The sequence below is a fragment of the Dipodomys spectabilis genome, unplaced genomic scaffold, assembly GCF_019054845.1.
Source record: "Dipodomys spectabilis isolate Male_0828 unplaced genomic scaffold, ASM1905484v1 ptg000197l, whole genome shotgun sequence".
Taxonomy (NCBI): Eukaryota; Metazoa; Chordata; class Mammalia; order Rodentia; family Heteromyidae; genus Dipodomys; species Dipodomys spectabilis.
The window spans coordinates 19890341-19918208 of NW_024870874.1; the positions used below are offsets into that span (position 1 = coordinate 19890341).

Genomic DNA, 27868 nt, shown 5'->3' on the forward strand with positions numbered 1-27868 from the left:
TTTTATAGAACTAGAACATAAGGTATAAAATGAGAGCCATAAGCATTATTTAAAATTCTCTGGTAGCTACAATAAAAGGAGAAAGGAAACAGGTGAAATTACCTTTGGTCATATATTTTACTTAACACAATATATCCAAAATATGTATTCAGCACAAAATCTACATAGAAATTATTGAGATATTTTACCTTATATATTTCAGACTGAGTTTTTGACAGGGAGTACGCATTTTATACTTAGCGACCGTCTCACTCCATTCATCTCAGCCCTGCTTCAAGTATGACGTAGGCCCATGTGGCTTCTAACTGCCATTTTGGTGAGTGCAGACTAGAAACATCTCATGCTTCTCAACCATGTCAAAAGACTTTTCAGATAACATTTGAAAACAATGAAGAAAAGATATCTTCAAGTGACAACAGGAATATATAGTTTTTAGATGTTACAGAGACTCTGCTCCTTTTTTAAAAAATGGCTATATGTCCCAAAGGTAACTCCTTTGGCAACTGTTGGGTCTGTGACAATAACATAAACCCCTGGCTCCCCCTGGGCAGGTTGAGGAGCAACCAGCAGTACTTGGAAATGTTCTTTGAGCCATCTGAGTCCCTCAGGGATTTCTCTAGGACGACTGAGAATTCTGTGTATCAGGGATGGAAAATTTGTCATGCAAAAAACCCCCAGCATTGCTTCTACTTCTTACCTGACTAATTTGTGATGCTACTTCTTATATGAGTTCTTACATGACTTCTACTTCTCATATGATCAATTTGTGTTACTGGTAGCACTTTCATTAACATTCTTTATCTGGATTTTGCTGTTCATGTGTTGTAACTATATGTGATCATTTGAATGTCTGTCATTGGCAAATGTTTAGCGCAGCTGGTAATTGGATGGTGATGGTGGGGGTCTCAATCGCCTACTTCTCTGAGGCCCTGCTATATTTTCAATCATACCTAGCACTTAAAAATTAGTCAGAACTATTCTCTGTTATAACCTCCACCCTTTCTTCTAGCAGTTGGATATTGGTCTAGGGATGACTTAGAGATGCAGGGTCTTGGTTCTTGTCCCAATACTGTCTCTAAGATCCTTATTGGATCCTGGCTCACACTTCATTTATGATCATGAACAAAAGATATTTTGAGCTAGGTGCTGGTGGCTCACGGCTGTAATCATAGCTACTCAGGAGGCTGAGATCTGAGGATCACAGTTCAAAGCCAGCCCGAGCAGGAAAGTCTGTGAGACTCTTACCTCCAATTAACCACCAGAAAACTAGAAGTGTCACTGTGGCTTAAGTGATAGAGCTCTGGCCTTGAGCTGAAGAGCAGAGCTCAGGGACAGTGCCCAGGCCCAGAATTCAAGCTCCATGACTGACCAAAATAAAAGAAAAAGATATTTTGAGGTAACTGAACACAATCCAAATCTAGAAGCCACTTGTGGAAGTTTATGGAGAATGATGGAGTATGATCAAGGTTCAGCACATGCACATTCGGACATCTCAAAATGAAACTAAAAAGAATATGGGGAAAAATGAAGTCAGCTTGATCTCTTCCTAGATTTACATTTGTTAGGCCTGAAAATAGAGGGATTGAAATAGATGATTGAGGTCCCTGAGGTTGACAGGGTCTGACAGCATTGGGACAAGGCACCCAGGGCTTGGGTATAGGAGGTGCCACGAGGGTCAGATGGGCTACTGCTGGTCAGTCTCTGTTCCACCTGGACAAGGTACCACTGCTGTGGGATGCAGATAGAATAGAGGCCTCTTTGCCTCCAGAAGGGCTGGCCATGGTTGGATGGGTGCTATGTGGTTTCAGCATGCTATAATCTTGGATAATAAGCTCTAATGACGAATCAGGCAGGATGCAGGGATAAAGAATGCAATAGGTGGACTGAGCTAGGGCAGCTCTCCAGAATGGAAAGACAGCATCGCTTCTCTTGGAAGCTAATTTTGTTACTGTGGCTTGAATTATGCCATCCAAAGATAGAAATGTCCAAGTACTCTCCTGGAACCTTTGAATATCCTCTTGTTTGGAGAAGGAGAAGTTTTTATAGACAAGTCAATGATCTCAAGATGAGATCAGCTTGGAATTAAGGAGGCCATAAATTCAGTGTTCTTATAAGAGATAGAAAGGGAACAAAACAGACAGATACAGAGGACAAGATGTGGAGATGTCTTCATTCATTTGAAGATAAACACAGGCACTGGGGCTGTGTTGCTAGAAGGCAAGAAATGCCCAGTGCTTCCGGCTGCTGGAAGAGGCATGGAAGGATTCGCCTCTAGAGTCTTCAGAGAGAATGTGGGTGTTAGGAGTCCTTGATCTCAGGTTTAGTTTGTAGCACTGTAAAAGTAAGTTTCTAGTTTGTTGTAGTTTGTTATGGTAGCACTCAGAATCCCATACACTAGGTGATACAATGTGTCTGGAGAATGGAAAATGGCCTTTTATCCTTTCTGCTTTCTTTATGTTTTATTTAGGAAAACTTCTCTAGCTTAAGACTAAATATTTTGTATATATGCTTACCCTTCTAAGTTTTGACTTTTTTTTCCTATTTAGTCTTTATCCAATTAAGATTTTTTTTTTGGCAAATAAGCCTCTAATTCCCATATGGGAAAAATTTGTCCCAACATATAAAACAATCTGGCTTAATAGTTTTAAGATATTCTATTAACTGGCTGTGAGGACTTATTGAGTAATTTATTTATTGAAATTTGTTGCATTTATGACTTCCTGTTAATAATAATGTTGCAATGTATCTTTTTGTGCAAAAATGTTCACATGCATTTTTAACTATTTTATTAGAGTAAGTTATTGGATATATTGGGCATATCAGTATGGGCATTTTAAAGACTGTTGATGCATTTCTTGAAGGTTCATACTGATTAACTCCCCCTGCAGTTCATGAATTTAGAATACCTTATTGTTAGCACAACCCACTATACCTTTGTCAACCAATATTATTTTAAAATCATATCAGTCTAGTTTGTATTCTATTTTATACAAATCTTATATTATCAGTGAAGTCAGACATTTTTTCCTGACTATTTGGTTTCATTTTATAAAATTACCTGTTCATGCCCTCAACTGTCATTTATTTTGTCGTGGTTCTTTTGCTTTTCATTTTGTTTAAAGTACTTTTGATACACATGTTAAGATAATTTAAATAACTCATAAAATAGCTCATATCTTTATTACTATTGTTATTATTATTGTTGATGTTGTTTGGTGGTGGTACTAGCGTTTGAACTCAGGGCCTCATGCTCTTGCTCAGTTTTTTTTCCATACATCATTGATACTTTACTGCTTGAGCCATGTCTACATTTCCAACTTTTTGCTGGTTAATTAGACACAATAGTCTCTTGGATTTGTCTGCCTGGGTTAGCTCTGAACCTCAACCCTCAGATCTCAGTTCTCAGCCTCCTGAGTAGATGAGATTGCTAGTATGAGTCACTAGTGCTCAGCTTATTTCAAGACTTTTTTATAAGCTGGGTGATGGTGGCTCATGCCTGTAATCCTAGCTACTCAGGAGGCTGAGATCTGAGGATTACGGTTCAAAGCCAGCCTGGGCAAGGAAAGTCCATGAGACTCTTACCTCCAATAAACTACTAGAAAACCGAAAGTGGCACTGTGGCTCAAGCAGTAGAGCGCTCACCTTGAGCTGAAGAGCTGAGGGACAGAGCCCAAGCCCAGAGTTCAATCCCCATGACCGACCAAAAAAAAAAAAACCAAACTTTTTTATAAAGCAATTTCCATTCTGAATCTGACAGATGTTCACCTAAACTCTTCTACTCTTAACCCATAATATATTTTGCGTAATAGTTGAAATAATGATTTAAATTGACTTTACCCTAGTATCTAATAGTAATAAGATGATACACAGCTACTACTTATTGAGTACTCATTATATCTCCAGCATTCTGTTAAATAATTCCCATTCATTGACTCATTTAAGCCAGTAGTCCTATTGAATGTTTTTCTTGCTGATTTGTGGCTTACTTTTTAAAACTACAATGTTTTATTGGTCCATCTGTTGATTTTTATTCCAGTAATGCATTGATCATTGTCATCATTATCATATCATCTAGTTGATAGAGCCTCACAGCTTGAGAATGTGGACAGATTTTAATATAATAAGTAGCAGTGGAAAACCATTCTAATAGTTGTACCTAATAGTTTCCATAGAAATATATGTATATATACACATATTTTTATCTGCATATTAAATTGTTTTTAAAGTGAAGGTCCGAATGAGTCCCTTTATATCTGAATAATGATGATTAGAGAGCGTGTTCAGGAAGGAAATGGCAGAAGAGAAGCTAGCAAACTTCCGAGGTCGGAGAGCGGTGACCAGCATTATTAGTTAGGAGTTGCCAGCAGGCCATTTGTGACTGCAGATGGCTGAGGTTCCTATAGGAATGTAATCTTTTGGGCAATATTTCACTTTCAGACACCTGGGGAGCCATTGTTCCTATGCAGTCTGTAAAAGTCTGTTGCACAGTCTGGAGTTTCTGGCCTGCAGAACAGAAGTCTGCTGAGGAATGAGGATGTGCGGGGGAGGGTATACTTGAAGGACCGCCAGTATCTGTTACACTTTGCTAATTCAACAGAGAGCTGCCCTCTTGTCAACCTCATCCTACCTTTGGGAGGAAGAAGAGAGCTGGCTTTGTGATTGACTCTCAAGAACCCATTCATTTGAGTGGACATTTTAGTGGGCATGTAATTTTGTATAGCACATGATCACATTATAGTCGTGGTATTTGTAACATAGGAGATATTTGCATGTTAATCACCACAATCATCACTATCTTCCAAAATGAGTGCATGCTGTTATTACTTAGACAGGACCATGTTTGGGCTGATTTACCCAAATAATGATGGAGTTCTTTGTAAATTGGAAACTTTATTTTTTGCTTTTCTTAATAATGTGTGACTGGATTATTTATTTATTTTTACCAGTCCTGGGACTTGAACTCAGGGCCTGGGCACTGTCCCTGAGCCTCTTTGGGCTCAAGGCTAACTCTCTACCACTTGAACCACAGTACCACTTCTGGCTTTTTCTGAGTAGTTTATTGAAGATAAGAGACTCATGGATTTTCCTGCTCAGGCTGGCTTCAAACTGCAATCCTCAGGTCTCAGCCTTCTGAGTAGCTAAGAGTACAAGGCATAAGCTACCAGCACCTGGCAAGAGACTGAATATTCTTAAATGTAAGTTTTGCCTGTCTGATGATTTGTTTAGTGTATCCCTCTTGAAGTGGAATAATTAGCTCATATCTTATGCACATGCAACTCCTCTGATTGCCCTTTCTAAAGGATGTACCAATTTCTACTCTTGACAGTAATGTCTGTAGGTACATGTGACCAGACATGGTTGGTGAGACCTAATGAACGAGATGTAAACTTCCCCTGGCTGGCTGCTAGATGGAAAAATCAATCCATTTATCAAAAGTTCTCATGGAAAAAACAGGAACCAAGTTCATTTTTCTCATTCCTGAATAACACGATTTAAAACAATTGATCTCTTCCTTGTAGATGAACCAGTGGCAGCCTAATTGACCATCTAGTCATCTTGTGGGAAAAGATGTATATAGTACTGTGACACTTTAGCCAGGTTAATGTGTGCCCATTGAGGGTTGCAACTCTCCATGTTACATCTTTGAAAATGGAATATTTGTACATGGTACTCACATTTATCCCCCGACTTAGCTTTGGGATTAATTTGCAGTTTAGCTGTATTTTGTGGCTGGGTATTTCAGGAGTTACTGGTGATCCAGCTGTTGGAATGTATTTATTTACAAGCCTTGTAGTAATTATATGGGGGGAAAGTAGAAATGAAAAAGTTACCTTTTTAAAGTTACCTTATTGTGAAAGTCCAGTAGCTATACCTGAAATAAAATTGTATTTTTGTCAGCTGTAGAAAATTTATTTAATTTACTTATTTTATTATTATTTTGTTGTTGTTGTTGGTCATGGGGCCTGAACTCTGGGCCTGGGTGCTGTCCCTCAGCTCTTCGGCTCAAAGATAGCACTCTACCACTTGAGCCACAGTACCACTTCTGGCTTTTTCTGCTTATGTGGTGCTGAGGAATTGAACCCAGGGCTTCACGCATGCAAGGCAAACACTCTACCACTGAGCCATCTTCCCAGCCCCAAGCTGTAGAAAATTTAAAACTATTGTTCCTTAGTTTGTTGAGGAGTGTAGCAGCCCTGTTGCAATCCAAGCCTTATCCTTAGTTAAATTAAGACAGCCTTTCCTCTCCCTTATTTTAAAAATCACAGCGTAGAGCCTGTACAAAAAATGTTTGTACAACATAATTGTACAGCTTAGCATAAACCAAATAATCAAATCAAACTTGGGCACCCATCAAGCAGAATTACAAGTTTTGATTTTCACCTTTCCTTAAAACAGTTCTCTCTTAGTGAAGGTAGGGGTGAGGTTGGAAGGGATGGGGGAGAATGATGATAGGGTGATGTTGATCAAGTTTTTTCCATAGTATTCATATACTACATTGTTGAATGGCAGGCAACTCCTTTGTACAACTACTTAAAGATAAGAATGATTAGAATAAAGATAATTGGTTTGGAAAAAAATTCTCCTTTGTGGAAAAAGTAATAAAGCGCCATATGTCCTGCAGAAGGTGTTATATAGCCAGTCATCTATGAGCAGGGGAGAGTGGCTAGACTGGATAGGGAAATTGCCGGGCTGGAGGGAGGTGGGGGGGCAGGGACAGCCGTGGTTTTACTGTTTCTCTGATTTTATGTTCTATTTTATTTCTTCTTAAACATGGATGACAGGAGAAAGCTTACTATTCTCTAGCCCAAGAGGAGAAAAGAAAACATGACTGTATATGTTCATGTTTATTGAACAGACATATAGTGAGTCCTGTGTTCTGCATAGCATTGTGGATGCCTCAATAAAGAGCTGGATATTCAGCTGAGCAGATTTTAAAGAAGTTGAATTGAAAGGCTCCAACAATACTGGCTCCTATTATATATTGTGTTTCCTTTGTCTTTGTGTGTTGCTTTCGGGTCATTTTTATTTTTATTTTTGAATAAACAGGTTGCTCAACTGAGTGAAATAGAATACATTGAAAATCTTCCTATCCTTCGAGTTCTCAATCTTCTTAGAAATCCAATTCAGGTGAGGTTGTTTACATTACAGGAGGAGTTTCTCTTTCTCTCTCTCTCTGTCTCTCTCTCTCTCTCTCTCTTTCTCTCTCTGAATGATTACAAGGAGTAGGTAAAGCAGCAAGTTAACTTGTTGGTGTTGGTGTTTTCTAAATAAGATCTTTCGTGATTAATAAGCTGTTGCTCCACTGTCAGTACAGGTAAAGCCTGGAATCAAGTGTCATTTGCTTGCTCTGCAAGGTCATTCATGATGCATCCTGGGCAGCAAGAAAGATGACAGGAGAGAATGCAGGAGATTGCAGAGGGACCTTCCTCCATGGTAGAGAATCCAAGGCTCCAAAAGTGTAGATAAAATATGCCTCCTATTTTAGAACAAGAGAGAATAGTTAAGCTTAGATCCTTAATTTGCCTGGATATAGCCATGAAACTAGCAGGGGAATAAAATAATTACTGAACAAAATAATGTATTTCCTAGGGTTTCTTAAGCTCTGGGGTTTAAAGATCAGGGAGAGTTTTTCAGGTTTCTCTCTCCCCCCACCCCTCCATTGATAAATTCATTGTCTTGACTTTTTCCCTTCACTCTTTGTCCATCTGTCCATTCTGTTTCTTTCAAGGAAGTATATATCTCTGGGTACCAATTCTGTGTATTTTAATGAATATGAATAGGTCTAGACAAGTGAATAAAGAAAATGAGAAAGTTTAAAAAAGAAAAACAGGGAACAGTGGGAACAGTGACAGGCAACTCAGAATCCTCTGTGAGAAAGTGGGGCTTCAAGTGGCCATCACATCCTAGTTTCCCTGGAAAGTGTGTATATATGCACACTGACAATGATCACAGACCTTTTCATGCATGCTGTTACATGTAAAAGGACATGGGAGAAACTTAAATGTTTTAAATTGGCATAAGTGGACAAGGTAAGTGGTATAAGAGTTAATCAGTGGTATAAGATTATAAGATTTATGGGGTACAGTGTGATAATTTTGTACATGGATACAAATCAGGGTAGTTAGCATGTCTAGCTCCCTGTATATATTGGGAACCTAAGTGAAAGATAATTCTGTGTGTTCATTTCATATACATCTTCATCCCTGAAAGGTGTCATCTACTAATACTTTGCCTTTCAGAAAGATGTAGTTTCTTGTGTGAAAAACTCAATTACAGAGAAAATCCATGTGCAGCAGATGGCAGGGAGTAATAATACATTTGTGAATGTTATTTTATTACTGTACAGCAAATTCCTAATGAATAACATAAATCAACACAAAGGAACACAAATAATAAGAACATAATAAGAACTGGTGAAAAAAATACATTTCCAGTAATGAAACTCTTTGGAGTTAAAAGATAGGGTCTCAAGAATCTTTGATGAGATATTTCACTCCTCTGAGGCTTGTTTTCTCTCTTTAGAAATTCAGATCATCCTACCAGCTCTGCTTTATCTCACAGGGAGATTAATAAGATCTCCGCATTTCAAGAGCTTTAGAAATTGTAAGGCACTGCCTGCCCCCGAGTGGCTAATACAAAAGGGCTGGCAGGTGTGGGAGCGTGGGAATGACAGTGGTTCACCAGGGCCTGTTACAGTCAAATGTTGGCCTTTGCTGATTTGGGGAAATGATGGAGTCAAGTATTTCTCCTATTCTTTTAAATAGGAAAAAACTGAATACTGGTTGTTCGTAATATTTATGCTACTGCAATTAACAGAATTAGATCAGAAGAAGATTCAAGTGGAAGAAAAGGTATGTAATGGTATCGCCTCATGTATTTATGGGTTAATATACTCAGAGATATCTGCCGGTTGCAGAAGCCAGATAGTCACATCATCCAGATGCATGCATTAGGTAAAAGGATTCTTTATTTGGGGGCTGTTTCCTTGTCCTTGGATATGTCAGATGAACCCTCTGCGAAGCTGAGCATCAGCCACGCAGTGACAGGCGCGCCACTGGGACAGTAAAAGTGTGTTAAGGAGGAGCACAGACATGCTTCTACCTGGCTATGCCACTAGTGCAACCTTGTGTTTTGCACTGTCAATGAAGACGGGATGTGAGCTCTCTCTGTGTTATTCTAAGATGTAGCAGTAAGAGAAATTCTAATGTCATCCCACATCATTGACAAATACTCAAAAAGTTACTACTCTGGTGTTCAAATTCCTTTTGTTTTGCTCTTCAAAATAAGAATTCATCTGGTCACACAATCCCATAGAAACCAGACTTTGAATGTTAGCACCTGCCTCTGTCTCTACCATAGCGGTGGTAGAATTCTCCACTAATGAGAGATTTCTGACACAGGATGCAAATTCACCGTGGGAAGGAAACCAGGTATATAAATAGGCAGAGAGACGCATAGTCTTTCTCACAAATGCCTTTCTGCAGCCCAGACTAATAATAGTCACAGGAGCTCCCCTATTATTATTCTCACACTTGAAGACACTTAGTGGATTTTTTTCTTTGCCTTTAACATTTTGCAAGTAAAATTTAAAACCACGCATGCACTTATGGTGTGGTCGGGAGGGGAATGTATGTAGAAGGATGGCCAAAATAGAAAAGTGTACAATTCAGTGGAAAACTTGGACTAGAAGAAGTTTTGGTAGGATGTGAGACCAGCTAAGAGGGCCTGAGGGGGGAAAATTGCCCGTTATCATTTACCTAGAATCCATCTAGAACCGTGAATTTTATTCCTTCTTCGCATGCCAAAAGCTGAAGTGTTTATTATGTTAAAAGTAATAATAAACTTTAGAGGGTTTTCATTTATTTTGTTTTTTCTTTCATATAAACCAAGGAATATACAGAAGTACATCAAAGAACTCCACTTGATTTTTGTTTTGTTTTGTTTTTGTGCCAGTGCTGGGGCTTGAACTCAAAGCCTGGGTGCTGTCCCTGAGCTTTATTGCTCAAGGCTAGTGCTCTACTACTTCATTGTAGCTCCACTTCTGGCTTTTTCGGGTGGTTAATTGGTTAATTGGAGCTGAGATTCTCATGGACTTTCTTGTCCAGGCTGGCTTCAAACTATGATCCTCAGGTCCTCCAGAGTAGCTAGGATTACAGGTGTGATATACCAGTACCCAGCATCCATATATTGATATTTAAAAAATAATTATCATTATTGAATTATGGGGTGGAGTTGATACTAAGATCAAATGCAAAGGTTCATGGGCACATGGTCAGTTATTTTTTAAATTTTTATTTATTTATATATTTATATAATATATATTATATAATATATGTATTATATATATATATATTGTGGGGTGTGAACTCTGGGCCTGAGCGCTGTCCCTGCACTCTTCAGCTCTAGGCGAGTGCTCTACCTCTTGAGCCAAAGCACCACTTCTGGGTATTCTGAATGGTTTATTGTAGATAAGAGTCTCATGGACTTTCCTGTCCCGACTGGCTTTGAACCATGATCCTCAGATCTCAGCCTCCTGAGTAGCTAGGATTACAGGTGTGAGCCACTGGCACACAGCATGTCAATTAATTTTTTATACCTGGTTGCAGGTCTAGAAAGTTTCACTAAAGAAAATGAAAGCCTTGTCTTTATTTTGGAAATAGAGCATTCTCCCCTTTTCCTCCTCTTTCTGCTTCTGGAAAAGGTTTCTGCAGTGAACAAATATGACCCTCCCCCTGAAGTGGTGGCAGCTCGCGATCACCTGACCAACGTTGTCAACAGTATGATGCAGCCACAGAAGATCTTCCACAGGTACTTATTAAGACTCCCCAGGGCAGAGCTCAGCAGGCGGGCAGAAGACTGCACCATATTCCTTAGCCCCGTGTTTTGTGACCCCTTCAATTCCCTATAATTGTCACTTCTCGGCTTCTCTGAGGGAGGATGGCCAATTGTCAGCGATGGCCCGTTATCTCCCCTTGAACATCCTGCTCACTGGGTGTTCCCCCAAGCCCAGAGATGATTTGTGTCCGCTCTTTCATCTGGCCCTGGTCTGTTGGTTAGCCTGTGCCAGTGACAGCGAGATGGAAAGCAAAGTTTGTCAACTTTCCTGCCTTAGGATAGAAACACAGACCTTAATCTCATTAACAGGAAATTATGGTCATGTATATCCATTGTAAATCTTTCCTTAGCTGGGAGGGATGCTAAATACTCCTGCCAAAGTGCATCACACAAATCGACATTATTAGGGAGTCCCCGGAAGGAAGCGCAGCCTCCTTTCACCGAGCTGCGATCAGCCCAGCAGGGAGAAATCGCCCAGCTTGGCTGCACACACGAATAGTCTCTCACCTCTAAATTTGAAGACAGATCTACCGTGGGCTCTCCATTTCTTCTTAAACAATCTGTTGGAGCAGATGGCCATTTACGCTATAAGTATAATGCAGAAATTCTATCAATACCCAAAGGCATTAAAAAAAATCCCTGGAAAACTCACAGATAAAAATGGCTTTTCTCTTTCATGTGCTTTGCCTACCTTTACGTGCTTTGCCTCCTATAGACAGCAACATGTTTTCTTTTGTGGCCCAAGACATAAGTTTTGTTGGTTTGTTTGTTTTTACAAATAATTGAATAATATAGACATCAACAGTTTTATGTTTATGGGAGCCCTTCAGTTGAAATGATTTATCATTTATTTGCATACATCTGGAAAAGTACATTTGATTTGAAAGAAGGTTGTGTATGTCCTCATTGTATTTCCTTCCTAGTTTATAATATTGTAAATTGTTCCATGCTGTAGGGTACATGTGTATGAAAACATATACCAAAGGAATTTATAGCAGTGTTTGACAAACAACATTCCTCAATCAAGTTGGCTGAATTATATATACCCTGACTGTCCCCTGGGCTGGCATGATTGAGGGGGAAGATTCCATATTTGAAAGCCACTTTGACTGGCCTGGCAGTCGTCAATAGCTTCCTTATACTTCCTTATATTTCCCCAGGTTCATCTTGATGTAGTCCTATCCCAAATCAGGAATTAGTCAATTCTCCAAGGTGCCCTAACCTTAACAATAAATGTTATTTTCAAGTCTCGATCTAGGTAATACTCATTTCTATTGGATTGGTCCTGCTTTCTAGGTCTTTTAGTGGGAAAAGCCAGAAGTAGTCTTTCAAGGAGTGGTTGTTTGGCAATCAATGGAAGGACATCTGGGCTGATTCATTTCTGATTGACCCTACCAAAGTGGCTGTGAACATTGATGAGCAGGTGTTTGCACATGTACAGTTTCATCTTGTCGGCCTCTGGCAGGTTTCCAGTGGTTGTCTGGGAGTTGCCTGTCCTCAGCTCTGTCAGATGCCACCCCATTGACCCCTTCATCACCCTGCACAGACTCCAGTACCACACAGGCATGTGGGCTTGTCCACATGGAGATGAAGACAAATGTGAGCTGTTAAACATAGATAGTCTTCTGTTATAATGTTTTTCATGAGCCTTTGCTCACAAGTGTTTCTTGGTTTGCCACAGGCATTTACAGAGATCAAAAGAACATATTATTTCTTAGTATTTACTGCAGTTATACCTCAGCCATGTATGTAAAAATATTTTTATTTTATTCTACAACTCTGCAGTTGGTTTTATGAGCAGAGTTGAAAGCATATCAGCTCAGCATGTTATAGGCAATTTTCACTAATGCATTTATTCTTGAAGTTGGGGATTTAGCTCAGTGGAAGAGTACTTGCCAGCAAGTCCAAGGCCTGAGTTTGGCCCTCAGCTCTGCAAAAAAAATAATAAATACAGGCATACATACATACATACATACATTCTTTAGTTTGAACTTAGGGCCTAGGAACCAAACTTAGAATTACATATTAACTCCTCTCTTCCTAATTAACTGATTAGCTAATTAGCCCATCTATACTTCAGTTTCTAAAGATTCCTTAGCTTCATGTAAGAATAAGGGCATAAACATCAAACTTCTAGAACATACTATGGTATGTGTTGATTGCTTAGAAAAATTTTTGTCACTCCATGAAGTTTGCTTTGGCTACTTGTGATCTAACTCAGTAGGTATAACTGTTAAACTCAGAGTACAGTTACTTTTTTTTTTTTTTGATGGTTCTGGGGCTTGAACTCAGGGCCTTGGACTTGCTGACAAGTACTCTTCCTATCCCTGAGCTTCTTTGTGCTCAAGGCTAGAGCTCTACCACTTGAGCCACAGCACCACTTCCAGCTTTTTCTGAGATAAGAGTCTCACAGACTTTTCTCTCTGGGCTGGCTTTGAACTGCAATCCTCAGATCTCAGCCCCCTGAGTAGGTAGGATTACAGCTGTGAGCCACTGGTTCCTAGCTCAGTTACCCCTTCCTTCCTTTCTCCCCTCCCTTCCTCTCTCCCTTCCTCCCTTCCTTCCTCCCTTCCTCCCTCCCTCCCTCCCTTCCTTTCTCCCTCCCTTCCTCCCTTCCTCCCTTCCTTCCTTCCTTCCTTCCTCCCTCCCTTCCTCCCTTCCTTCCTCCCTTCCTCCTTTCCTCCCTTTCTCCTTTCCTCCCTCCCTCCCTCCCTCCCTCCCTTCTTTCCTTCCTTCCTTCCTTCCTTCTGTTCTTTCGTTCTTTTGTTCTTTTTCTGTTGTGGGGCCTGAACTCTGGGCCTGGGCACTATCCCTCAGCTCTTCAGCTCAAAGCTAGTGCTCTATCACTTGAGCCACAGCCCCACTTTCAGCTTTTTTCTGCTTACGTGGTGCTGAGGAATGGAACCCAGTGCCTCATGCATGAGAGGCACACACTCTACCACTGAGCCACCTTCCTAGCCGAGTTGCCTCTTTCATTGTTGTTAAGTTCTGGGAGGAGTATGTTAGCAGGTAAAAACCAATGTATCTTACTATATTATTTTTCTTAGAAAAATCTTGGTAAAGTAAATTTACATAACTTTGTATTTTATCTTATTTGTTAGCCATGTTTCAAATATTATTTTTAGTATCTTATAATCTCTTTGTTTTGCAACATAGCACCATCCTCTTAACAGTGTCTATATTTGACAGATGCTTGTTAATTACAATCATGACACAGAAACTACCGAGTGGCTTTAGTTAATACACTGCCTCTCTGACAGCCCCAGGACAGTAATTCCCTGTGGTCTTGTGTCATAGCACTCTTCCCAGTCTGGATGCCCCTTACCCTATGTTGATACTAGCTGGACCCCAAGCCTGTGGGAAACGAGAGCTTGCCCACCGCCTCTGCCGACAATTTAATGCTTTCTTCAGATATGGGTAAGTGTGCCTATTGGCTGTGCGTTTGTTTACTTGCAATTGTTGCTGCATGTATCAATGGTTCTTGTCTACTGAATTTTCAGATATTGTTCATTTGGGGTGCTCCTTTTAAGCTAGCTTGTAAGTGTTCACAACAACTTAATCATGTTTTCTACAGCAAGGCCAGAGTGGTAAGTAAATTCAGTGTTCGATAGATCCGGGAAGTTCTGGCAAGGACAGGACACCTCGGGAGTATTCGTCCTTGAAGGTAATTTATTGATAAAATTGGATCAATGTGATTACTGGGTTTGGGAATGATTTTAAAATCTTGATTCTCATGCCATCCTAATTGATGAAGTAGAAATGATTGTTAAAAGATGCTCCTAGTGACAAAAGAGCTTAACAAGAGCAAGAAAAAAAAAAAAAAAAAAAAGTTGTCTTTTTTGAAATAATATTAAACAATTAGCAGTGAACATCCCTGAAACAAGGTTTGGTGCACCTATGCCATTACACACCTTCTCTGCATAAAGCCTGTTATACTATAATATCCAGTGCATTTGTGTTATTATTGGTGGTGGTAGTAGTAGGCCTTGAACTCAAGGTCTGGGTGCTATCCCTGAACTCTTTTTTTTTTTTTTTTTTTGGGTCCAGTTGTGGGGCCTGAGCTCTGGGCATGGGCACTGTCCCTCAGCTCTTCAGCTCAAGGCTAGCACTCTACCACTTGAGCCACAGCGCCACTTCCGGCTTTTTTTCTTTTTGCTTATGTGGTGCTGGGGAATCGAACCCAGGGCCTCATGCATGCAAGGCAAGTGCTCTACCACTGAGCCACCTTCCCAGCCCCTATCCCTGATAGGGATAGTGTCTATATTTGACAGATGCTTGTTAATTACAATCATGACACAGAAACTACCGAGTGGCTTTAGTTAATACACTGCCTCTCTGACAGCCCCAGGACAGTAATTCCCTGTGGTCTTGTGTCATAGCACTCTTCCCAGTCTGGATGCCCCTTACCCTATGTTGATACTAGCTGGACCCCAAGCCTGTGGGAAACGAGAGCTTGCCCACCGCCTCTGCTGACAATTTTTTGCTTAAAGCTAGTGCTCTAACATTTTGAGCCGCAATGCCACTTCCAGTTTTCTGGTGATTAATTTGAGATAAGAATCTCACCCACTTTGCTGCCCAGGCTGGCTTAGAACCTTGATCCTCAGATCTCAGCCTCCTGAGTAGCTAGGATTATAGGTGTGAGCCACCAGTGCCAGGCATGAATTTTATTTGTACTTTAAATCTCTAGATGTTTAACTTAACCTAGTCTCCAGGATCTGAAAATGCTGAGCTTTTTAATTGAGTATACTGAAGCAGCATTAGAAGGTAGGATTCTCCCGTGAGCAGATGGTTTGGCAATGTAGTGCAAGTCATGATGTTGACAAGTGACTCTCCTGGGATCTGCTTGGGCTACAGGCTGGCAGGACTAAGCTTCTGAATCTCCAGGCAGGTCCTCTTCTTTCAAGGCCCATTTCAGCCGGAAGAAGAAAGGAGGAGCAGCAAAAGTATTTCTGGTTGTTTCTTACAGGTTAGCACTCAATACATTCCAAGTTTCCTGAAGCGAGTATTTTTTGGTGTGTAACTTCATAATGGCCATTACAACAGAGAATTGCATCTGAAAAATTAGAACCATCCAAGAAAATCATCCTCTTGGATTTATAGGTTACTTTAGAGGTTTTTTTTTTAGCTGATTTTGTTTCATTATGTATAGCAAAGGAATTACTTGTACAATAGAAGTGTCTGTCAATGAACTGAGGATGTGACTATGTCAGGCAGCAGGAAAATAAATGCCAGTTATTTTTCTAACATCATTACAGAAAAAGTGCCTTCCTTTAAGTTATGAATGTTCAAACAGTGTAAATGTGGTCTTAAACAGGCCCACTTACTTATGTATCTAAAATTGCAAGCCACATTTTGGACAACTCTGGGACACAGAGTTATTCCTGTAGAATAATTTGATTAACATAGCTTAAATGCTGTGAAATAATGAACATAGTTAATAGTAGAATTAAACAGTATAGTGGCATCATGCTCACCTGAGGAGATTCAACCTGTTTTAAAAGATAAGCTGAGCACAGTGACTGGAAGGTCAAACGCAGGAGGCAGAGGAGAGTCGGTCACTATGGTGCTAAAGTGTAATTGTGGAGACAGTGTGACCTCAGGAGCCAAGGCTTTCTCTGGTTTCTTTCAAAACTCTCATACCAATTATGATGCTAACAGTTGGTCTCCTGGTCATTTTTATTTGTTGATAAATGTTCCTGCTAAGGCATGGTTGGTTCTATGTGTTCTTAGAAAGACAGAGAGACAGAGACAGAGAGACAGAGACAGAGAGAGACAGAGAGAGAAAGAGAGAGAAGGAGAGGAAGAAGGAGGAGGAAGAGGAAGAGGAGGGAGAGAGGAGAGAGTGAGGAGAGGAGAGGGAGAGGGAGAAAGAGAGAGAGGTGGTGGTATGCTGGAGCTTGAACTCAGAGCTTTGTGTTTGCTATACAGATACTCTATTGCTTGAGCCATGTTTTCAGCCCATTTCCTTGTGGTAGATTTTGAGATAGGGTCTGGAGTTTTTGCCTGGTTTGGTTGGTTCTCCTCTCCTTCTATTTGTGCTTCCTGCCACAACTAGGATGAGCAGTGCAAGCCACATACCCAGCTTTTTCTTTTGAGATTGGGTCTTGTTTCCTGGGTTGTCCTGGAATCGTGATCTTCCCAATCTCAGCCTCCTGCATAGCAGAGATGGCAGGCATGAGCCACGGTATCCAGGTATTGATTGAGGGGGACTCTCCCAAACTTTTTTCCCAAGCTGTCCTGGAACCACAGACCTCCTGATTTCTGCTTCCTGAGTAGCTTGGACCACCAGTGTTCCACCTCTTGCTGCTCTTTATTGACTTAAAATCGAGAGGCCATCCAGTCTTTCCCGATATTCTTATCTGACTAAACTCCACTTATGTTCACCAAATCCTGTATTTCCTTTATCTATCCTTCCTTTCTCCTCCTCATGTTTTAATTGGTTCATTCTATGTTTGTCTTTCCTGCTTGTCTATAAAACCAATGAAAACAGGAATCATGTCAACTTTTTTCACCAGTGAGTTTTCCGTGCCCAATACATGGCCAGGTGCTTAATGCATGTGTGGTAAATACTCCTCACATGAATTAATGGTAATGTATGAACATTTAGTGGAAATGACCATGATTTTCCTGATGCATAGATGGAGAAATGGATGAATTAATCCATCCAACAATGGATGGATATAAATTCATCCTGTCATGTGCTAGTCCCTGAGGTTATGGTGGGAAGAGGCCTATAGAGGTACTTTGCCTTCATGATAGTTGTAGCCCACGGCAAATTTTGCTGCAGATAATTAAGGCTGGGTAAAAGTTGTGTGTAAGCCTGAGATGAAGCGAAAAGTCCTAAAGTGAAGCTCATGTCTTAGGCTGCTCGTGCTGTCACCGTGACTTTTTCCTTCTGGCTGGAATCAGTGGCAGATGGAACACTCACCTCCTACCAACTGCATCTTTACTCCCCTCACTCAGGCTTAGAAGCACTGACCAGCCATGCATGGTCATCTGAGCAGAGGGAGAGACCTGGGCTTTTACAGCCATAAACCATCTCGGAAGCCCATCAAGGCCTGGATCTAAATCCAGTCATTGGATTTTTTTTTTAAAGGGGAATTAGATGGTGAGTAATTTCATCCATTGAGAAAGTAAGATAGCCCTACCATTATTATAGGCAACATCTTTATAATTAAAAACTAAAGATAAAACCCAAAAAAATGTCTTCAGGGACAAGCATGGCTCTTGGTTATATTTCCTTCTCCTTTATTCTTTATCCAGCATGAGTTTTACCGATTTTTTTTTAATGAAATGAGAGCATGTACAAGTACAGTCTGATGGTGACACATAAAAGCATTTACAAAAGCGCATTCCCTGCTGTCTCTTTGAGTCTTTTATCCCCCCCCCACACACACACTTCATATCATCTTTTCCTGACATTGTACTTCCCTTCACCCAAGATGAGATATTCTGTGCAATTTTCATGTGCTAATTTCCATGTCAAGACATATATGTGGTGTGGCACAAATAGTGTATGGCTAAACGCTTTTGCTCTGGTTTTAGGTGCTGATTTTGCTGGGTTTAGACATAGGTTGGCTGCTCTTTCTTTAATCTGTGTTGATTATAAATGGTCTAAAGATACAAATTTACTGCTGTCAAAGTCTGTTTATTTGTGCTTTATATTACCACACGAATCAATAATTTTGTGGACAAGTGCTGGATAATGAGGGAATTACAAAATAATACTAGCATGCCTCTTTACCTTCCAGATTTATGACCATTTAGTGATTTTAATAGACCCAAAAGAAAACCCTCATATATTCTCTCTCTCTCTCTCTCTTTCTCTCTCTCTCTCCTTCCCCTCCTCCCTCCCTCCTTCCCTGTCCTGGAGTTTGAATTCAAGGGCCTGAGCTCCTTTTGCTCAAGGTTAGTGTTCAATAACTTTGAGCCACAGCTCCACTGGGGAACTTTTGGGGCTTAACTGGAGATAAGAGTCTCATGGGGACTTTTCTGCCCAGGTTGACTTTCAACTGTGATCCTCAGATCTCAGCCTCTTAAGTAGCTAGGATTATGGGCCTGAGCCACCATCTCCTTGCCCCTTATTCTTTCTTATACCTCTCTGTTTTATAGTGGTCTCTGTTGTCACAACCTTCTTATGACATAGACTGCAAAATATATTTTGCACTTAGCATCATGGTAAAACAAGACCATAGCTGTTTACCTGCATGAGAAGGTATGAGCTCAAGCAGACTAAACCCAATGAATCCATTTATCTAATGAATCCATTTATCCCAATGTAACAAACTTGTAGAATGATTCATTTATTCACTCAGTGTTTAGCCTGGTCCACATGCTGGTAATGAACAGACACGGTCTTGTTCTCCTGGCAGGCTACAGTCAAGCTACTATGAGATTATCCAAAAAGATAACTTGGTGTGGGCTCTTATGAGGGAAGTAAAAAGCCTGTAATAGAACTCAAAGCAAAGTGGAGGTGATCTAAGGGCCAAACTCTCCCTGCAGAGAGAACAGTAGGAAAGTTTCATTCAGTGCAAGTGTAAAAGTGCCTTGCAGTATAAACTAGAGACTCAATCTGTAGAAGGAAATGGGCAAAAGACAAGACTGGATCACAAATGGGTCATAAGAAGGAAATGAAGTGATTCCAGTTGTATGTTAGAAAACACACCTGGTGGTCAGTCTGGAACAGGGCTTGGGGAAGAAAGGCTGCTGGCAAGAAGACTAGTTTGAATATAGTGACGAGGGGGAAGATGGTATGGTCACTGGAACATGGGCAGAGTAGTGAATGCACCAGTTCCAACATTCTGACACACGGGGTGGTGCTGGAATCCCTTATATTAATGATCCTTTAAATTGTACAATTACTGACATGTATTTGCCTTGAGTGATAAGAGCAATGTAATTTACCTGTCTAGTACTCTAGGAATACTTAGGCTTTGGTGGGTACCCATCGAAAGAGTTTACTTAACAACATAGCTTGCTGTAATACTCTTGAATTCAGATGTCCTCACAGCCAATCCCCTGCCTGAGTATTAACTCACGAGAAGTTCATGATTTCCTGAGTCAATCTGGTCCAGAATTGAGATTCTAAATCTGTGTGCTTTGGAGTCACAATTGTAGGGATGCACTTCTGCTCGCTCTTAGACATCCTTCTTCCTATTGCTTTTTTCTTGGATATTTAAGTATTCCGTTGTTTGTCCTGGCCTTCCAGATTCCTTTTCCTCCTTATTGTCTCCTGTCCATGGACTTGTTAGCAAACTTCCTCCCCCTCAGACTTTTATAACTAGTCTAGAGTTTGTGTCCAAGTTAATACTTTCATTTGTTAAGTGCAACTAACAGGCATGTTGATTATAATGATTTAGCTAGTTAATGGATTAGTAAACAATAAACTCATAGAAAAACTTCAGTAAAGAGAAGGATCTTGAAAGTGTTGGCCCAAGCAAAGTTGTTTGTATAATTTTGACAATTTTTTTTTCTAAGTGTGGTGAAACATTACCTTAATTTTTTCTTTTTTTTTGTCATAGAGCTTGAACTCTGGGCTTGGGCGCTGTCCCTGGGCTCTTTAGTGCAAGGCGAGCACTCTACCTCTTGAGCCACAGCACCACTTCCGGTTTTCTAGTGGTTTATTGGAGATAAGAGACTTACCGGCTTTCCTGCAGGGCTTGGTTTGAACCATGATCCTCAGATCTCAACCTCCTGCGTAGCTAGGATTATAGGCATGAGCCACCAGTGCCAGCTTCCCTTAATTATTATGAAATATTTCCTTTTTAAGATGGTCAAATTTCAGCAGCATACAGCTGACATTTTCGCATGTGAAAATTGGATGACAGTTCAAAAACCCATAAGTCATCTTAAGTCCTTCCTATTAGAAAGTTCCCCAGCCATTGCAAGTGTTACCCTCGTTCACTTCCACTCCTTCAGTACAGCCATCTCTATCTGCCTGTCCACATGCTTCACATTGCTTCTTTGTTTTACCTTCTTTTTAGAAATTCTGAAGAAAAAAAAAAAATCCCTGCCACTCAGTCCCTTTGTTGAGAAGTGTTAATTCAGTGTAGCATGGAAAGACCCTTCTAAAGGTTTTCAATCAGGGTGCCAGGGCACCAGTTTATCTCTTGTGACTGTCAAGGACACCAGTAGATAGGAGTCTGAGGTCTCTGCCAAGGCATGAGGAGAAATGCCGGTGAGTTCCAACAGCAAAACAAATGTTGCAGTATCTTGACAGACTTCTCTTAGAAAGTATATTCCTTTCTGAGTGGACAATTTCAATGTCATGTGAAGACCTTAAAATTACCCAGGACAGTTAATTCTTGATTACAGTAGAAAGGGAACACAACTAAAGACTTAAAAAAAAATAGAAAGGGAAAAGCTGCATGAGCTATAAATATTAATAGGCCTTGGCTCTGTAGTGAAGAGACTTTTGAGGTTGCAGCTTAATTCTTTTAGTTGAAAGGGCTGACACTGGATTCATCCAGATGTTGCTACTTCGTAACATACCTGGGTGCTGTAACTTAGTTTCATCATCTATAAAATAGAAATAAGAAGTAATACCAGACTCATATTTTTTGTGTGGAATAAAATGAAAGTTATCAGTCAAGCTTAGCTAGCTTCATCTCAAATTTTAAAACAATAGGATAATATCCAAAAGAATCAGTTAGCATTCCTACAACTGGATACAGGAAGGCAGAATAATATAAAATCAAGAGTCCCAGGGAAAGCCAGCAGTTGATGACTCATAACTATAATCCTCGCTACTTAGGAGGCTGAGATCTATGGAATGAGATTCAAAACCAGCCTGAGGAGGAAAGTCCACCAGACTCTTTGGTCCAGTTAACTTAACAAAAAGCCAGAAGTAGAGGCATGGCTCAAATGGTAAAACATCACACTTGACAAAAGTGCCAAGTGAGAATGCAGAGCCTTTAGGTCCTGGCATGCATGTGCATACACACTTGTACACACACACACACACACACACACACACACACACACACACACATACACAACTCATGGGGTGTTGGAAACCCTATATTCTGGTTCTGGGATCTTGGACAAGTCCCTCTATGCAGCTGTTACCACTTTACTTTTCCTTGAATTTACAAATATTCAGTGAAGGCCCCTATGTGCCAGCCTTGGGAAAGAACAATGAGTAGGACAGAGTCCTTCCCTCGTCCTTCCATGTTGCTGGGGAAGACGGGAGAAACCAGACAGCACTAGGAAGGCAGACAGGCGTCTGGTGGGTGAGGAGCCCGGGCAGTGCAGGTGGGGACGCCTCTTCAGACCTCTGTGGGTGAGTTGAGCTCTCCACTCTGCACGGGACCCCTGGATCCCCATGCGAGGCCCCTACACAATACTGGCATTGGCCTGCAGGCCGAGTGAATAACACATCTCCTCCTCAAGAGGGAGATGAGATGGGACCCTGAGAAGAGAATTGGGAAGCAGTTGTGCACGCCAAAGCTAAGAAAGTATAAAGAGGTACATCATTCCCCAAAGGAGGTTAAGAAAAGCACTGGGGTGGGCAGCCAGGTGGAACAGAGGAGGCAGCCTACCAGAAGTGCTCATCAAGCACCAAAAACTGGAAAGCAGTTGGGTGAGTAATCAACAATTATGCTTCCTCAAGGATGACAATGTGATGGCAGAGGGGGTGGCTCAGAAGCAAATAGAAATGTGGCACTGATAAGCCAACGTGTGTGTGTGTGTGTGCGTGTGTGTGTGCATGTGTGTGTGTGTGTGTGTGTGTGAGAGAGAGAGAGATCCTTATAGACTCTGCTGATTAAATGTTTCCATAGCCGGGCGCCAGTGGCTTATGCCTGTAATCCTAGCTACTCAGGAGGCTGAGATCTGATGATCTCGGTTCAAAGTCCGTGAGACTCTTATCTCCAATAAACCACTAGAAAACCAGAAGTGGCGCTGTGGCTCAAGTGGTAGAGCGCTCACCTTGAGCTGAAGAGCTCAGGGATAGCACCCAAGCCCAGAGTTCAAGCCCCATGACCAACCAAAAAAAAAATGTTTCCACAATTATGTAACGTTATGACCCCTGGATCATCTTCACTGGTTACACATTCTTTATCCTGAAAGCCTTTCCATTTTTGAATGTCAAGTTCATAGAAATCGACAAGGTTGTCTGTTTTGTGATTTCAGGCCTTGCCATACCACACGACCTCCATATTTTGGAGAAGGGGATCGGGTTGATTATCATTTTATCTCTCAAGAGGTTTTTGATGAAATGCTAAACATGGTAAGAATGTTGTATTTTTACTGCATAAACAGTACCTACTCTCTGTCAACAATATTAGGAAATAGTGGTTTTGAAAAGAGGGAAAAATAAGCCAGATGTGGTGGCTCACAGCTGTAATCCCAATTAACCAAGAGATGGAGATCAGGAAGTTCAAAGATCAAAGCCATACTGGGCAAAAAGTTAGCAAGGTTGTACATTCCTGTAATACTAACTACGTAAATAGGAAGATCATTGTCCAAGCCAGCTTGGGCATAAACATGAGACCCTATATAAAATAAAACAATTGCAAAAGGAGATAGAGTTACATCTCAAGTTTAGAGCACCTAGGTAGCAAGCACAAAGCTTTGAGTTCAACCCCCATTACCACCTCCTGCAAAGGGAAAAATGAAAATTTTGTGTTCTAAAGATCCTTCAACTTGAATGCATTTTTTACTGAAACCCTGGTCATCTAGTCAATGGTAGCACACAGTGTTTCTACCTTCAGATCCATTTTCACAAAACAATTTCTATGTTGCCTTTTGATTTTCATATGCTAACAGAATCCTGTCAGCCCTGTTGAAAGTTCATGCTGATGTCAATACATACCATGCCTGACCCTAGCTCAGAGAATCTCTTATCATCATTTACACTAATGAATTAGTGAAGCTTTTGCTTTTTTCTTTACCATGAACTTCATTATCTTTGTTTATATTACTGCTCTTTATTATCAGCATACATTAGTCATACAGGATAGAATTTCATTGTGACATTTCTCCGTGTGCATACTATATATTCCAGTCAATCTAATTCCTTTGCCTTCTTTCTAAAACAATTTTAACAGGTTTGGTTATTCTTTTTTCAGCATGAAAACAATCTACTGTCACTATACGCATCTTTCGTTCACTCCTGAATTTAGGGCCTGAGTACTATCTACCACTTGAACCACAGCTCTGCTTCTGGGTTTTTTTTGGTGGTTAATTGGAGATAAGAGTCTCATAAACTTTCCTGCCTGGGCTGGTTTTGAACCACAATCCTCAGATCTCAGCCTCCTAAAGAGCTAGGATTACAGGTGTGAGTCACCAGCTTCTATCTCATTCATTTAATTTTGAATGATTAACTGTATAAATGGTGCATGTTTCAGGACTTCTCTTATGCTCACAGAAAATCCCAAGTGAATATGTCTTCTACTTCCTCAACAGCTTTCTCTCTAACCTCATCAAAGGAACAGCTTGGGCATTATAATTTTCTCTCCTAGGGCTGTATATTGGCAGTTCAACTTGATTTATTAAGAGTACTGTAGAATTTCATATTCCTAAAAGTCTTAATAGAGACTTGAGGAATTATCTTGATTTTACTAAGAAGCATGCTCTTGAGACTCTTTAGGTTAAAAGACAGCTAGTTCCCTTATACATTATTGATGAGAATGTCAATTAGTCCAGCCACTATGGAAATCAATATGGAGTTCCTCAAACAGCTTGGGTATAAACCCAATCAAATCTTAAGTCAGCATGCAATACCAAGTTCTGGGGTCAGTCTGGATTCCCGTCCACAGATGAATAAAGAAAATGTGGCATAGATAACACAATGGGACTATAAGAGGAATGAAATCATGTCATATGAAAAAAAAAGAAGATGATGATGATGGAACTGGAGACCACCATATTAAGTGAAATAAGCCAGAATCTTGAAAAAACAAACATTGCATGTTTTCCCTTGCATGCACTCCCCTTCTTCTTCCAGGTTTTATGCTTTAAGACCTGGAAGAAGAAGGGGAGTTATTTGAGAAGAGCATGAGAAGCAGTGGGAAGTGGTATGAGAAAGAAGAATGGGGTGTAAATACAATAAAAGTACATTACTTGCATGTATGAAAAATGTCATAACGAAGCCCATTATGTACAATGAATATATACCAAGAAGACACCTCATTTCTGATGTAAATGTTAATTTCTTCTGGTCAGTTCATGTTCCCTCAGTGCGTCCCACTGGCTTCCCTCACGTTCCAGGCCTCAACGGGCTATAAGCAAGTTTATTCCATTTCAAGTTTAACACATCACTGTACTTCTGTGCTATATTAAACCTTAGAGTTTTACTCCTTCTACGCAACTCCTCATGTGCCTGAGAAGTATTCACTTTTACTCTTTCTGCTAACATATATTACTTCAATATCATGTAATCCTCTTTATCTTGGATTTTGCCTCTGATCTTTTTTTCTTTAGTGCGTGAAGCTGTCTCATGAGAGATCCATCTAGAGATTATAAATTCACGACACATTTAGTCATGATTGCCAGTCACTCCCACGTACTCAGCCATCTGCACATCGAACACCCAGACAGCCCAGCTCCTTGGCAGTCCCCTGGTACACTGTACCCCACCCACCCACTGTGGAAGTCACACCCACCTGCTGTGATAGGCTCAGTACACAGACCTGCAATCCTCCCACATCCGCACTCCTCCTCCCAACTCACAGCTCCCCCGCCCCCCCCCCCCACACGTGCTCTCAGACACAAAACTCACAATCACTTGCCCATTGTAACTGTCCCTCTCTTGGGGAAATGAAATGGCTAGGATGGAGAGTTAAAGGAGCATGACCAGATGTGTGTCTCTATCTAGAAAATTAAAGGTTTTTCCCAACCTTATATTCTTTCAGAAAATATGTTTAGGCCCCACAGAAGAAAATACTTGGACGCACAGTAACTAAACATACAATATATATAGCATGTGTTGTATCTGCAGTGTGGGTTGGGGCAGCCTAGAGGCCAAGGAGAGCTGATTGTGTAGATGAGGCCCAAAGGCTCACCTGCGTGTACTGTGCAGGCACCTGATTGCATGAGGTCTGCCCACACGTGAAGGGCAGTTAGATTCCTTGTACCAGAGTTTGAACTACGGACCCCAGGCTCTGGGTGGGCTTGCTTGCCCACAGCTGGTACTTTACTACAGGAGCCACACCTTCAGTACGGAATTTTGCCAATTATTGGAGATAGAGTCCCAAGCACTTTTTCTGCCTAGGCTTTGTGTGATTTCCCCATAGCTACTCAGCTTCCTGAGTAACTATAGGTGAGAGCTGCTTACCAGCGCCCAGCTCTGATCACCAGTAAATGTTCATCTCACCCAGAACATCCTTCAAGTTAACAGATAAAATTAATCACCCCACAGCCACATACACACACACACACACACACAAACACACACACACACACACACACCTGAGAACCAGCTGTCTACTTACATAAATATCATAAAGATAGATGAATATGTAGAAAGAGTATGACAGTGCCAGAGTAAAGTTTTGGTATATTTCTTACGAGGTTGTTAACTCAGAAGCTTGTTCTGAGTAAGGGGGTGTGGGTTTTCCTCATCACCCTCACCAGATGTATCCCCTGGAGACCCAGCCAACCTGCAGAGACATTCTGTGACTCCCGCCCAATCCCTCACCCCGGGCAGCGCGCACACATCAACATCTGTAGCCGTGAGGGCAGCAGCTGGCCCTCTGTCCCGCTGTTCTTAATGATGTGGCTGCCATTTGAAGGAAATCAAAGCAACCTTGAAGGTTTTTCACTTCATTATTTATTTCAGAGACAGGCATATGAGAAGTCACACTTACCAAGGTCATCTGCATTTTTGTTCCTTCTGCTTCTAGTTAGATGAGAGGTAATGGCTTAATAAATATAACATTATCAAAGGAAAAAGTCATGGAGAATTTGAGAGGTGTGTTTTTACTTCCATTTCTGGCAAGGGCGTACAGCTGTTGGAAGAACTGAGTTTCCAGAATACAGACTATACATACAGGTATTTATAGTCCAAATGGCTATGCAGCAGGCAACAATTCTGTTACATAGCATTTGGGGCAGTTTCAATGAGAAGCCATCTGTATGAGGAAAAACAGGCTGGGTCAATTTTTCAAAGCTTTTAGGATGTCCCTGTAATTCAAAGCCTTTAGGAATTTCCCATACTTCATGGCTTATCTTGAAAGGCAAGGTTTGGGGGAATGGGAGACTCTGGACTAGCTGGGCTGCTGGCGGAGCTGAAAGGGCTAAGGAAAAGAACAAGCTGTTACCTTTGCTCCATCAGTAATAGAGGTTTGTGGTGTAGATTTGGCAGGAAGCGGGTAAGAAAGCAAAATGATTCATTCCACCAGAAGCTTCAGTCTTGATCCCTCCTCTCACATTTTGTCAATAAATTATTTCTGAACACCGAATTTTTTTTTTGGTAAGTTGGTAATTCTGAACAAGCCTCTCTCCTTCTCTCTCTCTCTCTCTCTCTCTCTCTCTCTCTCTCTCTCTCTCTCTCTCTCTCTACTAGTTTGATGTTAAATTTCATAACCCTTTGTCATTTTGTGCTTCTTACATAGTGGCTATTTTTAAGTTTTATGGGATTGTTTAAAAATAAGACATCAACTGGTTTTACTCACTTAAATTCCATTAGGGTCACAGTTACATAAAATTCTTCATGATTTCTCAAATTCCAGGGGAAATTCATTCTGACATTTAATTATGGTAATCACAGTTATGGATTAAACAGAGACACTGTGGAAGATATTGCAAGAGATGGATTGGCAAGCTGTATTCATATGGAATTAGAAGTAAGTGTTTTTCATTTAATCAGAGGGGTGTGTGTGTGTGTGTGTGTGTGTGTGTGTGTGTGTGTGTGTGTGTTGTGGTCTGGGCTGCCTTGTGTGGTCAGAAAGAGACTTGTCTGAACTACCTGGTCATACTACTAGACACAAGAGAATTGCATAGTGAAGTGTGAGTTATTAAGTTTATAATTAGCATGGGGAAGGCCAGATGTGAAAAGTTAATTGGATTATAATCCAAGAAATTACATATA

At 40.8% G+C, this 27868-nt stretch overlaps 1 protein-coding gene across 1 annotated transcript in view; it reads left to right on the forward strand.

The window, feature by feature from the left end:
- Nucleotides 1-27868, forward strand: part of Lrguk (leucine rich repeats and guanylate kinase domain containing) — an 89696-nt gene that overhangs the window by 29718 nt on the left and 32110 nt on the right. Inside the window, exons 8-13 of the mRNA XM_042695904.1 lie at nt 7048-7128; nt 8766-8852; nt 10703-10809; nt 14134-14253; nt 22969-23065; nt 27510-27623. Coding sequence (XP_042551838.1) covers nt 7048-7128; nt 8766-8852; nt 10703-10809; nt 14134-14253; nt 22969-23065; nt 27510-27623 — 606 coding nt within the window. The remainder of the gene's footprint in view (nt 1-7047; nt 7129-8765; nt 8853-10702; nt 10810-14133; nt 14254-22968; nt 23066-27509; nt 27624-27868) is intronic.